We start from the raw sequence: 20636 nt of genomic DNA on the forward strand, positions 1-20636 counted from the left end.
GTATTACTGGGAGAGAATGTTGACTTACAGGCCTGGGAGAAAGTAGCATTTCAGGGAACAGGAAAATGTACGATTTGAGACCTGTACCCATTCTCTCCAGTAAATGATGCACAAGCATAAAACCCTAACTTGGAGGGGGCGACCTCATTCCTCAGAGCTCACTAATTTTTCTGTGCCCCGTTTCCAAGAGCTCTTGAATAAATTATGAAATCCGAGACGATGGGCAAGGGAGAAGAACACAGAGACATAGGACTATTGATTTTAGAGGAGTTTGTTTTATTTTAAAATGACTGTTATTTCAAGGGGGGGAAGAAAGAAGGCCTTAGAAGGTTACGTGCACCCTCTTTCCCACTGAAATAACTAATACTTGATGTGGGAAGAATCAGACCTTGCCTGAGCCCCGCCGGGAAAGGCGGTGTGCTGGCTCACAGCCCAGGAGGGCGTGGGCACGTGGGGTCCGCTTAGCACCCCGACATCTCATCAGCCAGGTGCCTGTGTCCAGTTTCACATCGTGCACAGCCTCTCTTCTTCCCCACGATTGCTTGCCTGCCTCCCTCCTGTTTGATAAAATGCATCTAAGAGATTACGGCTTTGCGTGAGGGCCTGGCCCACGCACGCCAGGGTAAGGTGGCAGGTCGTCACGAGAGTCCAGCAAAAGTGCGTGGAGCCCACAGACAGGATTGGAGAACGTTCTGCAGGCTGGTCTCCCCAGAGTGTCCTCGTTCAGAGGATGCTGTCCGGTTCAGAGGGGGTTTCCAGAGTCGTCAATAGAGAAACCCGGCCGCGGGGAGATTTGGGCCACTTCCCCGTTGTCCAGCCACGTCCACCTGCTCCATAGTGTCCTGGCGTCACACGGGGCAGCCTCCTTGCACAGGCCACAGACACTGCACCTTGAGAGAATCACAGTCCCCACTCTGGTTGATAAGAGATTTCTTGCACACAACGGTTCTGACATTCCCAAGCGGTTCTCAAGAAACAACTTCCGCTAGTAACTCTAGGAAGACAGGGAGGTGTCAGTTAGTTAGAAGTTAGAAGGACTAACACCCAGCGAAGTTGGTAGCAGGATGCAAAGCCAGGCAGAACCCGAGATGCTATTTGAGCGAAACCCCTCATATTAGAAGGGATGAGTCCGGGGCCTGCTAAGCTTGGTCCAGTGGTGCTGCCCCCTCCCCCTGCTGCCTTTGCCTGACACCTGTCTTTATTCAGACGTGACAGGAGCCTGGTAACATCAAGAGGGAACAAGAAGGAAAGTCCTCACTGTATACAGAACTCAGTGTTTCCTGTAGAGTTGCAGTCTTGTAACAAGGGCTGGAACAGAAACAATGGAATCCTTCAAAGTATGGATCGTTCCAGAATAAAGAAAGTGGGAGGATACAAGGGAGGGTATTTTGGAAGGCGTGGGATAGGAGTGGGCATTGAGCGGAGCACTGAGAAAGCAGGTACAGCTGCCTGCTGGGTCTTTGAACAGAGAACTTTTCAAAGAACATTAAATCTCCAGAACCTAACGTATGTAACTTTAAATTGATAAGCCCTTTTGTGCGATGCTGTGATTACTTCTGAATATTTAGAGCTGAGCCTGTTTCTTTCCCTCAAGTCCTAGGTAAAGCATCTAGTCCAGATAACGCAGATAAGGAAAACAAATCCCAGAGGAGCAAAGTAGCCTGCCTGAGGCCACAGATACAGCTAGTGGTGCCTCTGGGACTGGAACCCCGGCTCCGTGGGCCAGGAATGTGCAAGAAAATAGGAAGGGAGGATTGAAAGGTGATGAATGGGGATCAGGAGGCAGAGTTAAGTGGGAGGAAAGGCTGGATGATGAGTCTGGAAGGCGTTCCTGCCCTCCCTGCTGCTTCCCTCTCCTGCCTCGGGTTTGCTGAAAGCAGCACTTCGGGTTTGAAACCGTTATCGATAAGTTGTTTATACAGAGTCTAGTAAGTTACTTAATTTCTCTTTGCTTGCAGTTCTGTCCCATCCAGAGGGTCTAACAGAACCTGGGGAGCTACACTGTAGACCCGGTTTTGCCTCCACGTCCCCTTTGGACACTAGGCACTGCTTTAGGTCTCATCCCAGCAGATATTTTGACCAGAAATATGGTAAATTCTGGGTTTTGGCTTTCTGGGCCCTAAAAAGAAAAGGCCAGACTAAAAGATTTCAGAACTTGAGCCTGTGATTCCAACATGGACCTTTTGATGAAATTCCTATTACTGTGCCCGTCCCTTCAATGACAAACAGATGGCCATAAATCGTAGAAGGTAGTGCTGTTGTGACCTATATATAATTTGCTCTACAAAGGGTTTGGCCATCACTTGTGTTGAAAACTCTAAAAGTCACTACAGTTGCTCTAAACGTTTACATCTAGTCCTAAGTGGTGGTTTGCAGTAGCTCAGGTAGTTGATGGGTAGATAACCTATGTAAGCAGCTTAATAAGAAATCCTATAGATTATATTCTAATGGAGCTTAAATTTTTTTATCACTGTGCGTTTGTCATTGTGCTCAAGATTTAAAATTACGACGTAAACATTTTGTGTGAGATTATATTTCACTGCAGAAAAATTGCTCTACGATGGATCGCTTAAGTATATAAATATAATATCGCTGTCCTCAGCAGTCCCTAATTTATCTATAAAGTAGGCAGTCGTTAAAGGCTTGGCTTAGAGAAAAGGCCCCTGATGTAGAATAATTGGCATGTTAAATTCCTTTTAAACAGATCAAAATAACAGTGGCACCTAAAATTAACTCCTAAATCTTTCAAGGCCGAGCTTTCAGTAGGGTGCTTTGAGTACAAGTAAGTTAATATTTTGAGGCACTCCTTGAAAACACCGCCCCCCCCTTCTTTTTGAAAGCAGCCTCTAATGTAAAACATTTGGTTTCATTATGGCGATCTGCCGAGTCATTAACGTGTGTGGGTCTCACTTTGTGCAGGGGTTGATTTCAGGGATTTCTACACTTACCCTCCTCTGACACCACAGAGGGGTCTCTTCCTTTCGAGGCCCTTTCTGAAAGCAAGGCTCAGTAGTTAGAGGCAGCAAACCTGAGAGCTTCGATCCCAGATCCCACCATGCCCTTGGGGCCAGTTCCCGTTTCTACCCTCTCTGGGCCGGTTTCTTTGTGCGTAAAGTGTGGATTTTACTTACCTTATGGAGCCGTGGTGAGGTATCTGTACATACAAAGTGGTGAGGATTTTATACATGTAAAGTGCTGCGTCTAGTCCCTGGCACATAGCAGGTACTCAGTGAATGGTTAGCTGTTGCTATTTTCTGGCAAACGTTTGCGGCAGCCCCACATAGGGCCCTTCTGTGCACGTGATGGATACTCCCTCTTGCTTCCAGGAAACGGCACCAGGTATGACCTGACCCCAGTCACGGCCGTCAGTGTCCACTTGCTCAGCAGTGATGGAACGCCAGTGCTGGTGGACGGCCCCATTTATGTCACCGTGCCCCTGGCCACCCAGAGCAGTCTGAGGCACAATGCCTATGTCGCGGCGTGGCGATTTGACCAGAAGCTGGGTAAGCAAGACTCCAGTGATTGGCTCGCAGGTGACTTCATTCCTGTTTGATTTTTCCTTTTAAGATATCTGTGCAAGTCTCCTTTCCTTGAAGTTACCGAATTCTGCTGCCCACAGCGTATCGCATGGTTTCTGGTAGGTGAAGCTTACACTCCACTGTGCCAGGCAGGCACCTCTTGGGAGGGTTTTTTGTTTTTGTTTCTGTGTGTACATTTAAGTCAGTTTACTTGAATCTTTAAAGGTTATTAGAGCTAAAATTGGCTCCCCTGATCTTTATCATTTTATGCTCTAGGTTCTCTGATCCCTCGTGGTTTTCTGTTTCATGAAAAAGGAAAAACACTGCCAACAACACACCAGAAGAGAAAATAAAAATTACCCACAATGCCACCACCTAGAGAAAAACCACAAATAGCATTTGGGATTATATCCTTCTGGTCATTTCGCCATGCACACGCGTGTTCGGTATCTATTGCTGCTTAACAAATTGCCCTAAAACGTAGCAGCTTTCAACAACCGTGCACATCTCCTGCGTCACATGTCGAGAGGTCAGGAATCCAGACACAACTAGCTGGGTGGTTCTGGGTCGGGTTCTCCAACAAGGTAGCCGTCTGGAGGGCGGGGGGGGGGGGGTGCGTTGCTAGTGACTGCACGTCCAGTCTCACTCACGGGTGTTTTGCAGGCCTTAGCTCCTCACTAGCTGCTGGCCAGAGCCCTCAGTTCCTTGCCATGTGGGTCTCTCCATAGGGCGGCCCACAACATGGGCACTTGCTTTCACTGGAGCCAATGACCCAGAGGAAAAACAAAATAAAATAAAAATACAGAAACACAAGTGGGCAAAGCAGAAGTCAACAGTCTTCTATGGCCTCGTGTGAAAATGACAAACCATCGCTTCTTTCCGTGCACCGTTGGTCATGGAGCCCGACGCTGGTACTGTGTGGGGCAGACGGCACAGGCGTGTAGACACCGGGAGGTGGGGATCACTGGGGTCCTCTCAGAAAGGCTGGCTTCCACAAAATAGATTTTTAACAGAAACGAGATTATATGCTAGGTACTCCTCTATAACTTGCTTTTAAGAATCGCTTGTATATCATAAACATCTTTCCGTGGCATCAGCTGTTACTCTGCAATGTCAAAATTGATGATTGCATAGCATTTCATTATATGGATGTGTCATACTTTGGTTGCTTCCTACCCTGTAATTGGAGAAAACATTACTATTCTTACCGGTGCTGTGATAAATATCTTTGTAGCTAAATCTTTAGGCACGGCCATGATTATTTCCACAGGATAATATTTTAGAGGAGGTGGAGCTGTTGGATTAAAAACATACATGGGGACGGGGCACCTGGGTGGCTCAGTCGGGTGGAGCATACAACTCTTGATCTCAGGGTGGTGAGTTCAAGCTCCATGTTGGACACAGAACATACTTAAAAAAATTTTTTTAACGTGTATAAAATTCTAGGAGTGCCAGGGGTCCCTGGCTGGTTTGGTCAGTTGAGCATCTGACTCGGTTTTGGCTCAGGTCACGATCCCAGGGTCATGGAATCGAGCCCCACGTCAGGCTCTGTGCCGAGGGTGTAGCCTGCTTGGAATTCTCTCTCTTTCCCTCTGTCCCTCTCCCCCCGCTTCTCAAATTCAATAAATAAGTAAATAAGTACAAAATTCTAAAGCTTTTAATACATGTTTTCACATTTTTCTCTGGGAAGTTTCACATTTGACGATCATCACGACGTGATGGGCACACGCGCTCGTGTGCTTAGATTTTCACACCACCTGCATTCCTGTACCCCTTCGGTTCTTAGCAGGGGTCGGTGGTTGATATCAAATGTGTTTTCAAAGATAACCTCTTGCCTTGAGTAGTCAAATTAGAGTTCTGGGAATTTATATTTGAAAATAAACGCCCGTTCGGTATTCAGGGTTTGGTGGGGTTTTGTTTCGTTTTGCTTTGCTTTCCAAATAACTACTAACAGGCGCCATAATTATTTGTGTGGAATTCACTGATTTTCCCAGATGTACTAAACTTGATGTTGAGGAATGGGTGGTGCCACTGCAGTAACATATCCTGCACTGGGACAGACGTGCTAACCGCTGATGTGTGTTCTCCACAGTGTAGTGACTTTTTGAGGCTCTGTGATGAAGGTCAGGTCGTAAGGAGCCCTGCGCCTCCCAGGAGAAGACAGATCGGGAGGGGTGTGACTGAGAGAATCTCAGAAGAACACAGGAGAAAGTAGCAAGCAGAAGGGAGACAGCTTGTATTCCGTCTCCTGAAAGCCTGGTTCTGCTCCTTGTAAAGCTGTAGGTCCCGCCTGGAGCGAATCACCGTGCCTGTTTTCTCATTTGTGCAAGACATGCTTTTGTCGGGGCTCCTATTCCCTTTTATATTCTGCTTCTCTCCCTGGACCTCCCAGTTGGCCCCAAATGTGCCCGGGAGCAGCAGCATGGCATGTGCTTAAGAGCCAGGGCTCTGGGGACACCCTGGATTGGGATTCCAGCTCAGCTACCCACTGGCTGTGTGCCCCTGGGGCGAGTTACTTCACATCTCTGGGCCATAGTTGCCTCAACTGTGACATGGGGTTGGTAATAATAGTACCTCATGTTGTTACAAAGAGTGTATCAGTCAGAGTTCTCCAGAGAAACAGAACCAATAGGATATGTGTGTGTACCCCAAAAAAAGGAACGAGAGGGATTTATTTCAAGGCAGGGGCTACTAGATTTGTGGAGGCGGACAAGTCCAAAATCTGCAGGGTGGGCCAGCAGGCTGGAGACCCAGAGAAGAGTTGATGTTGCAGTTTGAGCCCGAAGGTAGTCTGCTGGCAGAATCTCTTCCTCAAGGGAGCTCAGTCTTTTTCTTAGTGCCTTCAACTTACTAGATGAGGCCCGCCCACCTTATGAAGAGTAATCTGCTTCACTCAGCCTCCTGATTTGTATGTTAATCGCATTTTATTTTTTTTATGTTAATCTCATTTTAAAAATGCCTTCACGGCAACTTCCATACGTGTTTGACCGAGTATCTTGAGACCATGGCCTAGCTGAGCTGACACAAAAAATGAACCACTCCAAGGACTAAATGAGTTAATGTCTGTGAGAAGTATAGTACAGTGCCTGGGACATAGCAAGGACTCCCTAAGGGTTTATAAAGTCAGCAGAAGGCTTCCCGTTCTGTAGGCTTTCACGGGCCATGCCTCCCAAACCGCTTTCCCAGATTTCCCCTTAGCCCAGATCTCTCAAAGGATTGTTCTCCACATGCGGCTTCCTCAACCCGCCGCAGTCCCGCTTCTGCTGCCCACTCTCTGGAAACAAATGTCACTGAGGTCACCAGCAGCTGCGTGACAAGGCAGGTGACTTCCTTCAGTGTCTCTGCAGCGTTTGGTGGCTTCTGTTCCTCTGTGAAGGGCTCTCCTCTGTTGGCTGTCTGACTCAGTGTCCCCCTGGGTCGTCCTCGTCTGCTGGCCGCTGGCCTCCGCCCTACGCCCAGCTCCCAGCTTACCTCGTATCACTTGCTGGGGCATCTCATCACTTCACACACTTCCACAGCCCCCTGTGCACCCAAGTCTGTTCTCTGCTGTCTGTTCCCGACCTTCCATTAGACATTGGCTGATGGATGTGCCTTAGGACACTCAGGTCCGACATGCCTCAAATCGAGCACATCCACTGCCCTCACTCCAGCATTTAAACCTCTTCGTTCCTGCGTTTCCTCTCTTGATTAAGGGTATCACGCACCAGACCATCGAAGTAGAAACCTCGGAGTTATCCCCACTTTATTCTTTTGCTTCACCTCTCTGCCTGCAGCCATGTGTGGTCCCTTCCAAAGTCCTGTTGCTGTCACATCAGCGTTTCTCAACCTTCCCCTCTCCCCTCCTTCTCTGTGTCACTTCCGCCTTGGTTCAGACTCTTCCCACTTCTTTGACCTATTCCAGCAAGAGTCTGCCTGCCTTCCGCCTCTGCTTCCCTCCACTAGCTCTTGTGTATCGCTGGTTATCTTTTAGGGGCGCCTGGGGGGCTCATTCGGTTGAGCATCCCAACTTCGGTTCCGGCCATGATCTCGCGGTTCGTGAACTCGAGCCCCACATCGGGCTCACTGCTGTCAGCCTGTCAACACAGGGCCTGCTTTGGATCCTCTGTCCCCCTCTCACCCTGCCCCGCCCCCACTTGTGTTCCCTCAAAAATAAACATCAGAAGAAACTTTGAAAGCACGGATCACTTCCCCTCGTGAGATGGTCTCTCAGCTACTCACGGTGAAGCAGTCCGCCCTCCTCCCGGCACAGCGGCTCAACGGTGTCATCAGAGCCAGCCCTGCCGGTCACTCGGCCTCACTTCGAGCGCCGTCTTCTACACGCCCACCGTTGCTCCCCCGCCAGACTGTTCACCCTCCCCCTGGCTGTGCTTTGCTGTGACGGTGTAACTTCTCACATCCCATGAGCAGGATCTCAGTTTTGCAGTCCCTCTGTCCGTCCCCTAAACAGTAACGTAGCCCCCTCTCAGTTACAGTGTGCATATTGCAGTGACACTAGAAATGCATGGGGATGGGGCCTTGTAGTTTCTTGGTTATCAGGGCAGTTTAGTAGACTCTGATACAACATTTGTACTTGAGATGACTACATACAGGGGCGCCTGGGGGCCTCAGTCGATTAAGCATCCCACTTCGGCTCGGGTCACAATCTTATGAGTTCGAGCCCCACGTCGGGCTCTGTGCTGACAGTGCGGAGCCTGCTTGGAATTCTCTCTCTCCCCCTCTCTCTCCGCCCCTACCTCACCTGCACTTTTTTCCTCTCTCTGTCTCTCAAAATAAATAAACTTAAGAAAAAGAGGTAGGATAACTTCTTAAAAAAAAAAAAAAAAGATGACTGGGGCGCCTGGGTGACTCAGTCGGTTAAGCGTCCAACTTCGGCTCAGGTCATGATCTCACAGTTCATGAATTCAAGCCCTGCTTTGGGCTCTGTGCTGACAGTGCAGAGCCTACTTGGGATTCTTTCTCTGTCCCTCTGTCTCTCCACCCCTCCCCCACTTGCACTTTCTCTCTCGCACAAAATAAATAAACTTTAAAAAAAGAGAGGTAGAATAACTTATTTAAAAAGAGAAAGATGGCTATATACATAGACAACAATGGTATACATACATAGTGAGAGAGAGACACTGTGATCACTGGTCCTTCTGAGGGAGCCAGGAGGAATCAGAACTAGAGGACATGGGAACGTGATAGTGGAAGCAGAGATTAGAGCAACGTACTTTGAATACGGAGGAAGGGGCCATAAGCCAAGGAAACAGGTTTTTCCCCTCAGAGCCCCTAGATGGAGCCCGCCCTTCTGACACCTTGCCTTCAGCTCAGTGAAACTGACTTCAGACTTGACTTTCAGAACTGTAAGAGAATACAGTTGTGTTGTTTTAAGCCCCCAAGGCTGTGGTCATTTATTACAGGAGCAACAGGAAATTAATACGATTACAGGAGTCCATGAAAACGAAGAAATGCGCATTGTTATGCAGCCTCTGAGATGTAAGATATCCGGTTTCTGCGAATAATCCCCACAGCATTGAGCCTTCTGCCATTGGGAATTCTTGTTGGGTAATTGATCGGTTTCCTTTTTTTTTTTTTTTTTCATTTTATTTTTTATTTTTTAAAATTTACATCCAAATTAGTTAGCATATAGTGAAACAATGATTTCAGGAGTAGATTCCTTAATGCCCCTTACCCATTTAGCCCATCCCCCCTCCCATAACCCTTAGTTTGTTCTCCATATTTATAAGTCTCTTCTGTTTTGTCCCCCTCCCTATTTTATATTATTTTTGTTTCCCTTCCCTTATGTTCATCTGTTTTGTCTCTTAAAGTCCTCCTATGAGTGAAGTCATGATTTTTGTCTTTCTCTGACTAATTTCACTTAGCATAATACCCTCCGGTTCCATCCATGTAGTTGCCAATAACAAGATTTCATTCTTTTTGATTGCCGAGTAATACTCCATTGTGTGTGTGTGTGTGTGTGTGTGTGTGTGTGTGTGTGTGTGTGTGTGTATATACATATATATATATACACATATATATATACACATATATATATACACATATACATACCATATTTTCTTTATCCATTCATCCATCAATGGGCATTTGGGCTCTTTCCATACTTTGGCTATTGTTGATAGTGCTGCTATAAACAAGGGGGTGCATGTGTCCCTTCGAAACAGCACACCTGTATCCCATGGATAAATGCCTAGTAGTGCAATTGCTGGGCCATAGGGTAGTTCTATTCTTAGTTTTTTGAGGAACCTCCATATTGTTTTCCAGAGTGGCTGCACCAGCTTGCATTGCCACCAGCAGTGCAAAAGAGATCCTCTTTCTCTGCATCCTCGCCAACCTCTGTTGTTGACGGAGTTGTTAATGTTAGCCATTCTGACCGGGGTAAGGTGGTATCTCATTGTGGTTTTGATTTGTATTTCCCCGATGATGAGTGGTGTTGAGCATTTTTTCATGTGTCGGTTGGCCATCTGGATGTCTTCCTTGGAGAAGTGTCTGTTCATGTCTAAATGATCTTTTTAACCTAGCATCTACTGCAAAAAGCTTAACTGCCAAATTCCTGATTATAACAGATTGTATGTGTACACAGAAAAGCCAACATTTGGATAGTCATTCAAAAATAATCAAATGAATCAAAATATATTTTCTGAAAACCTTAAGATTGGATGGACATTTCAAAGAAACCATGTTTTCTTCAACTTCCTCAACTCAGGAGAAGCTACATATTTCATAAGGTTGTTGTTTTTTCTACTGTTTTTTCCTTTACTATTAAGGTTTTTATTTTGTTGTATTTAGTCAATAATATCATTCTTTAAGTAGAAACTAAGTTATCTCTGGACGCCTGGGTAGCTCAGTCAGTTAAGCACCCAACTTCGGCTCAGGTCACAATCTCACGGCTTATGAGTTCGAGCCCCTCGTCAGGCTCTGTGCTGACAGCTCAGAGCCTGGAGCCTGCTTTGAGTTCTATATCTCCCTCTCCCTCTGCCTCTCCCCCTCTAGCGGTCTGTCTCTGTCTCTCAGAAATGAATAAACGTTAAAAAAAATTTTTTTAAGAAATTAAGTTATCTTGGTTAAATAAAAAGTTCCAAGACTGTATTACCAGATCAGGAAAAAAGTAGGAACACATCTTAAGCATCTAACACTACTTACTAATTAGCAGCTACTTATGATTAATTCAAACACAAGAATCACTCCAAACCATTTTAGCACTTTAAATTATCTACTTTTGAAGTAAATCAAAGTAACTGTAGTTCCAAACAGTCAAACAGCCACATACAGCAATCTGTGAATCCATTACAAATAATTGGGGCGCCTGGGTGGCTGAGTCAGTTAAGCGTCCGACTTCGGCTCAGGTCATGATCTCACAGTTTGTGAGTTCGAGGCCCGCGTCGGGCTCTGTGCTGACAGCTCAGAGCCTGGAGCCTGCTTCAGATTCTCTGTCTCCCTCTCTCTCTGCCCCTCCCTTGCTTGCACTCTGTCTCTCTCTCAAAAATAAACAAACATTAAAAAAAATTTAAAAAAAAAAAAAAAAAGAATTGTTCACCCAAATCAGGGCCGGCAGACAACATGTTGCAAAGCTAAGAATGGTTTTTACATTTTTAGATGATTGAAGAAAGAATCTAAAGAAGGAAAGTATCTCATGACACATGAAAATTACATGAAATTCAAATGTAAACAACCCTCAATAAAGTTTTATTGGATGCTATGGACAGAATGTTTGTATTCCCCCTCCCCAAAATTCATATGTCAAAATCCTAAACTGCAGTGTGTTTGGAAGTGGAGCCTTTAAAAGGGGGTGATTAGATCATGAGGGTGGAACCCTCATGAATGGGATTAATGTGCTTATAAAAGAGACCCCAGAGAGTTCCCTCATCCCTTCCAACCTGTAAGGACACAGCAAGAAGACGCCATCTTTGAACCAGGAAGCAGGGTTTCAGGAGACATTGATTCTTACAGCACCTTGATCTTGGACTTCCCAGCCTCCAGAGCTGTGAGCCATGAATATCTCTAACTCATAAGCCACTCAGTTTGTTATTTTTTTATAGCAGCCCAAAGAGACTAAGATACTGGAGAATAAGCATACCCGTTTCTGTATGGTCTGCACGAGTGCTATCTCATTACACTGGGGGGTTGAGTAGTTGTGACAGAGACTGGATGTCCCCACAAACTGAAAATACTTACTTGTCTGATTTACACAGAAGACTGTTGTGATTCCTTGATCTAAAAGGCATTAACAGGGAAGCTCTTACCATTTTAGTGTTAGAATGCAAGTAGATTCAGGGCGCCTGGGCAGTTAGGTCAGTTAAGCGTCCGACTTCAGCTCAGGTCATGATCTCACAGTTCGTGAGTTCGAGCCCCACGTCGGGCTCTGTGCTGACAGCTGAGAGCCTGAAGCCTGCTTCAGATTCTGTGTCTCCTCTCTCCCTCTGCCCCTCCCCTGCTCATGCTCACTCGCTCACTCTCTCTCTCAAAAATAAATAAACGTTAAAAAATTTTTAAAAAATGCAAGTAGATTCTACGCTCTGCAGGGCCAAAGTGGGGTGACCGGTGTGGCCACAGTACTTGCTGCTGTCCGGGTAGCCCTCCAGCATTTTGCCAGGAGGGCGTATGGATGCTCAGAGTGGTAACAGCTCGTTATAGGGCAAGACTTCAAACTCCGTAAAGAAAGATGAAGTTGTTTTTAGTCCCGTGGGACTTCTATTTGAAAAATACATCTGCATTTTGACACTAACTCAAATACTCCAATCCAGGACTGCCAGATAACTTAGTTTACTCTTAGGACAAAGACCAATCAGTGCTCCCTTTCAAACACCATTATTAGAGTGCCGTCAGTGTTTGGTGCCACCATTTATCACTGTGGCCTTCTTTTTATTTTTTTAATGGCTGCAATTGCCTTTTTTTTTTCCCCCTCCCTTTTGGAACAGGCAAAAATTTTTCCATGAACATTAGCATCTCCATGCTTCAACCCACACAGTTCATCAGAGGGTGACCTAATAGATCAGCACTGTCTTAGAGCATAAGTAAAGTTGGATTTTGTTTAGTCAGTCAGAGCAGTATGAACTGGGCCATTGTTATATGCGCTCTCCATACAAATGGTCTTTTTTAGAAGTGCAACTTGCGATATGCTAGAATTATACCTTGACTGCATTTACATGCAGCAACTGAACATGTCGTGTTAAAATGCACTTGATTGTGTTGCAAGGGAGGACTGTGTAGTGAGCCTAAGTCTTTCTTTGGAGGAATTAGCGGATTTCCTTCGCTTATGATCTTCTGACTTTCTGTTGGAAAGTAGAACAATGCCGGTGTCAGGGGGACGGGCTAACGTGGACAGACACGCGTTCTCATCCATATGTGCTGGGGCGCACTTTGTCCTTGGAAGAAAGCAGTTTTCCTTCGCCGGTCTGGCAAACAAAGTGTCATTGGTCATGGTGAATGCATCTTAGCGGAGGCTTTCTGGGCAATGGGAGATGATTATGTCAGCTCGCTTTTGCAGGCATTTACTCTCTCGCCTATAAGTGGGACAGCAGATGGCTGTCCCATGTTCCGGGTTGTCAGACCGTGATCTGACTTGTTGCCCTGGGGAATGGTCACTTCTGAACATGCAAACCAGGTCAGTGGTTTGGATTTCAAGTGACCGACTGACATTGACTGGCACAGAAATCAACATTCCGGATCCTGTAGGTAATGAGTTTCTGCTATTTAATGGTAACTTGGGTTACTGGCTTTGAATACGCTCATTCTAATGAGACGACAGAAATAAAAGCATCTTCTAAGCAGAGCTACGTTGTAGAATCCAGTTTTAACTGCCTTCCCAAAACACGGCCTGCAGAGTGTGTGTGGGTTGCTATAGAAATGGCAGTTACCAAACCGCCTCTGATCATGTATGGTGTGTATGTATCAGGCACTCAGGATCCCACTCATAACTGGCCTATAGCGGATTTGTCTCCGCTTCAGATGGCGAACGTTACTGCTAATGCTGCGCTCTTTGAACTAGTCCATTTAGGTAAGTCACAGCCAGCCCACCCTGAAGGCGGGGCTTGATTTAAAATATAGATCTGGATGTTTTTCCACTTCATCGATTTTTGGGGGAATAGGAAGGGATGGGAACAATGCCCTGGTCCTGTCGTCCGAAGGGAGTGCTGTCAGACCGAGGAACATGCGCACAGTTGCCCGTGGGGAGAACGGATACACAGTGATCTCAGAACATGGCCATTTGTTTTTCAATGTTGCCTAGCAACTAAAAAAAAAAAAAAAAAACATTCGTGTGATATCAGTCCATTCCTAGGAATCATTAAGCCTTTTGTGTTTGTCACCACCCTCTAGCCCGGAAATGAGAATTTTCAGAAAATAATGCCATCACGTTAACATTAACCATATTGTAGTTGTGGTTCGGGGACCATATTTGTTTTAAAATACTATTCTTACAAACTTAATCTCCCTAAAGTGTCATTTTATATACAGAACTAGAACCTTCCATGCTTGCGTTTAACTGAAACAGTTTTTGGCAAGCTTTACAAATGACAGTTGCCCACTTTGTGGTCTTAGAGTGTGGTATAGATCAGTATGTTCCCCTAGAAAGGAAATGTGTCTTACCGTCGACTTCTCATTACCACTTAGGGAATATTCACATTGTGGATTATCTGGGGCAAATTTGTATCCTCCTGCCGGCTTCCCGAACACCTAGAAACCTTGGAGCCCCCGTGCTTTGCTGCCTCTTGGCCTGAGTTTTAAGCCATGGCATCTAACATGCTCATTCTAAGATCAGCCTAGGTGAAGAAGAGGAAGGTGGAGCTGCCATAATTTACTTCAAAACCAAATAATAATAAAAATTAATTGTAATGTTTATTTTTGAGAGAGAGAGAGAGTACAAGCAGGGGAGGGGCAGAGAGAGGGAGACACAGAATCCAAAGCAGGTTCCAGGCTCTGAGCTGTCAGTACAGAGCCCAATGCAGGGCTTGAACTTGAGAACCTCAAGATCATGACCTGAGTCGAATTCAGATGCCTAACCGACTGAGCCACCCAGGCGCCCCCAAACCAAATAATTTTAAAATGTCTTCTGTTTTCAGTTATCTCCACTGAAATGGATAATTAAAGGAAAAGGTGTGTGTGTTTTTTTTAGTTTATTTATTTTGAGAGAATGTGTGCATGAGCAGGGGCGGGGCAGAGAGAGCAAATCCGAAGCAGCCTCCACACTGTCAGCACAGAGGCTGATGTGGGGCTCAGTCCCACGAACCGTGAGATCGTAACCTGAGCCAAAACCAAGAGTCGGATGCTCGACCAACTGAGCCACCGAGGCACCCCAAAGGGAAAGGTATTTTTGATAGAAGACTACATTGGTAGTCTGGCATCTATCAGGAGTCAACAGGATATAGGCAGCATGAAGCCAGCAGTTGAGACAGCTTGGACTTGGACACTGGTTCCTCCTAGTAACCAACTAAGTTACTAGCTGTGATGTTGAGCAAATCCTTTAACAGCCCATGAAATGGAAACAGCAACTAGTACTCAGCAAAGAGCTCTATGCACTTTCGCCATTATGATTATAATCATCACTGCTGTCATGGGGCCCATATTTAGTTTGTGCATCTTGGGCGAAGCATGATAGAAGAAAGAAGGACAGGTACAGTGAAGTCCTAGCACCTTCAATCTCCACTCTCAGCCAAGGCAGCGTGTAGCTGGCAGGCCGCAGGTATCCAACCTGATTGGCTGGTACCTCGTTTCCCGTTTCCACCAGTTGTTCCATGATTTGAAGGGCATTGCTGTTTCCCTATCTCCAAATAACTCTTACAGTCCAGGATAGGTAATGCCTTTAGTGTGAGCAAAGCAAGAATAAGTCCCCTGGTGTGCCGGGCAAGTGTTTGCCCGGGAGCAAGGCGGCCCGCTGCCTGGTGCCTGAACTTCAGCCCAGCCCTGCTCTTCCTTCTTGCAGCACCACGCCCTGGGTCTTGACGGCAGCTCATGTTGTCCCCACTTCACAGGTGAGGACACCGAGGAGGAGGGCTTGGGATGGACGAAGATCCCAATGTCCAGGCTTTCCTGAGTAAGATTCCAGGTTTTTCAAACTAGAACCTGTTGGCCCAGAGAGCTTCTCTTGGGGAATGGGAATTGTCCACAAGGATTTTAAAATCTGAGGCTTGGGTTTTGATGATAATCTTATACGACGTAACATGAAAAATACTCTGTGTCATCAGGATTCGGTACAGAATTTAAAGCCATCGGATACTCTCATTGCCTGGATGCACACTTATGAATAGACTGTTGGGTAGGATAGAATCATGGAGAGAAAACTGAACCGGGGCAGCTGTCGTACATCAAGGACCCCACCATATTAAGGAAAAGTAATTTCAAAGTATGTTGAAAGAGGAAAATTTCTTGGCAAGTTCAGCTAGAAAAAGGTGGCAGGAGAGTCGAATCGTAGGCACACCAACGCTCAAAAGAAGCCTCACCCTACGCTGTCATGTTCATGTTGCAAGTGATAAGTGCCCTTCGGTCATCAGGTACTACATTAAATTGCTGTTTTTATCTTAATTTTATTTTGAAATTTTACAGCCTGCTTCTATTTGTTTTATAAGCTTGTTTTGGTTTCATACTTCTATATGAGCTTTACTGTTATATTAGGATATGTTTAACACATAATTTTTTTAAGTTTATTTATTTATTTTGAGAGAGATTGAGAGAGAGAGAGAGAGAGAGAGCATGCTCAGGCACAAGCTGGGGGAGGGCCAGAGAGAGAGGAGAGAGAGAATCCCAAGCAAGCTCCACACTGCCAGCACAGAGCTCAACGCAAGGCTCAAACTCACAAACCGTGAGATCATGACCGGAGCCGAAATCAAGAGTTGGATGCATAACCAAGTGAGCCCACCCAGGTGCCCCCCAACACATAATGACTTTTTAAACAAGTTGAACACATTGCATATGATTTTTTTTTTCCTCCTTCTATATTAATTGTGTACCTTGATCAGGTCTGGAAGTCATCAGAAGGAAAGATAATCGAGACCTGGTATGTAGGCAAAGCTTCCTCAGCATGCCACAGATTTAATCTTGGAAATATGTGCATTCCTGAGAACACCTTTTAGCTAGGTCATTTTACCTTTTAGAATAAAATTCTACTTCTTGTGGCTCTGCCCCTTGGGAAGTACCACCCTTGGACTGAGCAAGAGGGATGGCTGCTGTAAGCACCCCCCTGCCCACTTTAGAGGACCTCATTCTGGCCCCCATCCACCTGTGCCCTCTCCCCATGGGATAGGGTATCTACTGACCCAAAAGGATGTGGCCACCTGGAATCTGAGACCTCTTTCTAGGACACCCTCCAGGTAGCCTAGATCCCAGGGTTTCCTGCCCACACAGCCTAAGCTGATTTCCAGGCACTCTGCTCTATGCCCTTCTCCCAGGGACAGACCTCTCCGCCCATCTACACGTGCCATGTGCATACCCTCAGGCCAGAGGGTTGGCCAAGGAGTGCCTTCTGGCTGGGGCATGAGCTTGGACATGGAGTTGGGAGTCCACATCCATGGTCATGAGGCAGGGTGTGAGTTGGGAAGGGGTATAGGCCGCAGACCAACTCTCCTCGTGCTCTTTGTTCCAGCATGTACTCTTTAAAGCACTGAAGAATTCTACCTTCAGCCCTAGCCTTTAGGTCCTATAAAGTTACAGTTGGGGAGGTAGGACACGTTTATTTAACCACATAATCACTTGCTCCGTAACTTTTAAATATTTAGATATGTTGTAATGGACATCCATTTATACTCCTGTCTTGAGTTCTGCAAACGTTAGGGGTGAGCCTGTCCTTGGGAAAATCACTCGCTTCTCTGAGCCTAATGTCTGCAGCCTCAGATATAAGTTCTAGAATACCCACCTTTCAAGGTTGTAGAAGACTGAAAAGCGGTTATGTCCATAAAGCACCTAGCACGTCACCAGGCATAGATGATGTCCTTACTATGTTGATTCTTTTTGTCCCTTATCTTGAATCACCCTGTTAAAATTGTTTGTATCGGGGCGCCTGAGTGGCTCAGTCAGGTAAGCATCAGACTGCGGCTCAGGTCATGATCTCACAGCTCGTGAGTTCGAGCCCCATGTCGGGCTCTGTGCTGACAGCTCAGAGCCTGGAACCTGCTTCTGATTCTGTGTCTCCCTCTCTCTCTGCCCCTCCCCTGTTTGTGCTGTGTCTCTCTCGCTCTCTCAAAAATAAGTAAACATCAAAAAAATTTTTTAATATTTAAAGTTGTTTGTATTTACACACGTGCACACGCATACACAGAACGCACGCATAGAACAAACCCAGCCTACACAGGATACGCGTCATTAGAGGTGTCTGCAGAAGCACCTTGCTCGCTCTGTGGTACGACGTGTAGATGGAGTTGTACATGGCAGGCCCAGTCATTTCAAGTGTGCAGTTTGAAGTGGGCCTCAATTGACGGGGAAGAAACATAGGATCATCTGGGGAAAGCCTTTTCTTCTCCCACTCATTCTTAGCTGAGCGTATCCATTAACAAAGCAGGTATTGCCCTGAGGCAACGTTTTGCATCGCTTTCTCAAAGCAGCCCGGGAGGTGGGGAGCTACCAGCTTTCTTAATAAGAAAGAAGCCAAAACTCAGCACACTCAGCCCATGCACAGCATCCCAGGGAGCGCAGAAGGAGAGACGCAGAACATGATTTCCTTCGGACTTCAGATCCCTTCCTTTTCTAGTGTATCAGCTTTTTGTGCAATCCTGCTTCCATGCCAAGACTTGATGTGGCTTGCTAGAATAACGGACTAAATCTGGGAATGCAAAACACCCTGTTCCCAGGTGTGTTTGATTTGGCCCGTACAGTCGGTTTGGGGGCAGTTGTTTGTTTGCTGTGTTTTAATTTACTGCCAACATTTAAAACTGAAAGATTTCCCATGGAGTTGTTTCCTTGGCTTCTCTTTTTTTCAAGATTGAGCAGTCCATTCATTTTAGCAAATATCTATTGAACATCTTCTTTGTGCCATACTTACTCTGCTCCAGGCCCTTGGAATAAGGCAATGACGTACCAAGCAAGGGAAGGTCTCTATGGTTATGAAGCTTTTGTTCTAAATGGAGACAGTGAGCCAGTTTGCTTCATACGACCTAAGTACCGTAAGACTGTTCAGTAGGGTGATGTCAGAGAGGATGATTGCTGGTCAGAGCCTTTGGAGCAGTGACATTTGAGCTGAGATCCTGTAGACATCTAGGAGCCTAATGGAAATATCTTGGGGCGGGGGGCAACATTCTGGGCAGAAAAAACGCAAAGGTCTTGAGGTCGGAATCAATTTGGCCACATTAGCAGCCGGTTCCGTGAGTGGCATTGCCTCTTCAGGCAAGGACAAGACAGCATCTTGTAGGCGTTTGAATTTGCCAACTGGCACTCTGGCCGGTAGTCTGACAAGTGACTAGATTATTTTTTAAATGTGTAGAAATATTTCTGAAGTGGCTTTAAACACGGGCTGCCCAGGTGACGCACCATGGCAACATCATGGGAAACGCCATCGGGGGTTTCCTTGAAAGAATCATGATTTAGAGCTTTGCTACTCCAAGCGTGGTCTGCAGACGGGGAGCATGTTAGAACCGCAGACCCACTGAGTCAGAACCTGCATTTTAACAAGGCTTCCGATGTAACAGGCTCTTTAGCAAGCCCTGCTTGGGAACACCTTGCCGCATCTGTGAAGATGTTTGTAAACTTCTCTGTTATGCTCTCGTTCGTTTTGAGTGACTTTTCTAATGCTAGGGATTAGTGGCTGTGCCTTCTACGTCCTGGTCAGCTCCCCCAACCCAATCCCTTCTGACATATAATTGCAAGATGGATGTTGGATGTAGTGGATAATGAACAAAATTTCTCTCCATCTGGGCCTAATTAGCCTATACTCTGATACAGAGGATCAGAATAGAAATAGCTACTTTCTAGGAATTTATACATACCTGTTATAAATCCAAAATTCTCTCATTAAGTTTTATTAATGCTATTATGTATCCTAATACTTCTGGCTACCTATTTAAGGCATAGAACTTTCTATAACTTTGCCAGAATCTTTATGGCTTCCCATTACTGCTCTTTTCTAAAAACTCAGTTCTGTAAGTCTTCTGATAGCCCAGCTAAAGCTTAAAGGAAAAAAGAAGAATCAGTTGCTTAGAGTTATTTTTAAGAATCTACTTCTCAAAAATTACCCTAAAAATACCCAGGGAACATGCTGTAGCTGAATACAGACTCATTTCTTGTTTTAATTTCTAATAATTCAGCATATCTCTCTGTCTTTATGCTTCAAACAGAAGGTCTTTGGTTATAGTGAGTTGCCTTTAATTTTATTCTTATTTAAATCAGTCCTGAAATGTACTTGCCTGAAGCCGTAAGAATCCAACCATCTGTACATAACTTTTGCTCTTCAGTTTGATTGCTTTCAACAAGAACAGTTGGATAATTGACACCAGGTAAATACTTTGCTGTGTAATTAATGAGGACTGTATCGGGGCGCCTGGGTGGCGCAGTTGGTTAAGCGTCCGACTTCAGCCAGGTCACGATCTCGCGCTCCGTGAGTTCAAGCCCCGCGTCGGGCTCTGGGCTGATGGCTCAGAGCCTGGAGCCTGTTTCCGATTCTGTGTCTCCCTCTCTCTCTGCCCCTCCCCCGTTCATGCTGTGTCTCTCTCTGTCCCAAAAATAAATAAACGTTGAAAAAAAAAAATTTTTAATGAGGACTGTATCCCCCTCACAAACTTCATGGAAAAATAATCCCAAAGAAGGAAACATAGCTACTCAAAGGCATGGGCTTGAATTTGGGAAAAAATGAGAAGGCTACTCCACAATATCATCAAAGTTTCTACTCCACTGGTAAATGTGACTTAGGGCCGATGGAGTTACACATTCTGACTTTAGTGAGTGATCCTGTCATAGTTTTGTAAAAGCATGCAGCAAAGTAGATGTTTGACCTTGATACTTCTATGCTATACGTAGAAAAGTATGGTAGAGGTGATAGCCTTAGATAATGCAAACTAAAGCCCTGAAAAGTAAGGGATTTGGATTCTAGAGAAATCCAGCATATTCGGGGATCAGGAAAGACCCTGTGATCAAAACTGGCAATAAAGGGGCGCCTGGGTGGCTCAGTCAGTTGAGCATCTGACTCTTGATTCCGGCTCAGGT

The 20636-nt window shown here is 45.7% G+C and overlaps 1 protein-coding gene across 2 annotated transcripts in view; it reads left to right on the forward strand.

Annotated features, from left to right (window-relative positions):
- Positions 1-20636, forward strand: part of FAM171A1 (family with sequence similarity 171 member A1) — a 136532-nt gene that overhangs the window by 99995 nt on the left and 15901 nt on the right. Inside the window, exon 5 of one of the 2 annotated variants that reach the window (XM_086714859.1) lies at positions 3327-3503. The exons of the other annotated variant lie outside the window; for it this stretch is intronic. Within the exon in view, the coding sequence (XP_086570985.1) occupies positions 3327-3503 (177 nt within the window). The remainder of the gene's footprint in view (positions 1-3326; positions 3504-20636) is intronic. 2 annotated transcript variants of the gene reach the window in all.

Source organism: Puma concolor, chromosome B4 (genome assembly GCF_028749965.1).
Source record: "Puma concolor isolate L17-30 chromosome B4, mPumCon1.1.hap2, whole genome shotgun sequence".
Lineage (NCBI taxonomy): Eukaryota > Metazoa > Chordata > Mammalia > Carnivora > Felidae > Puma > Puma concolor.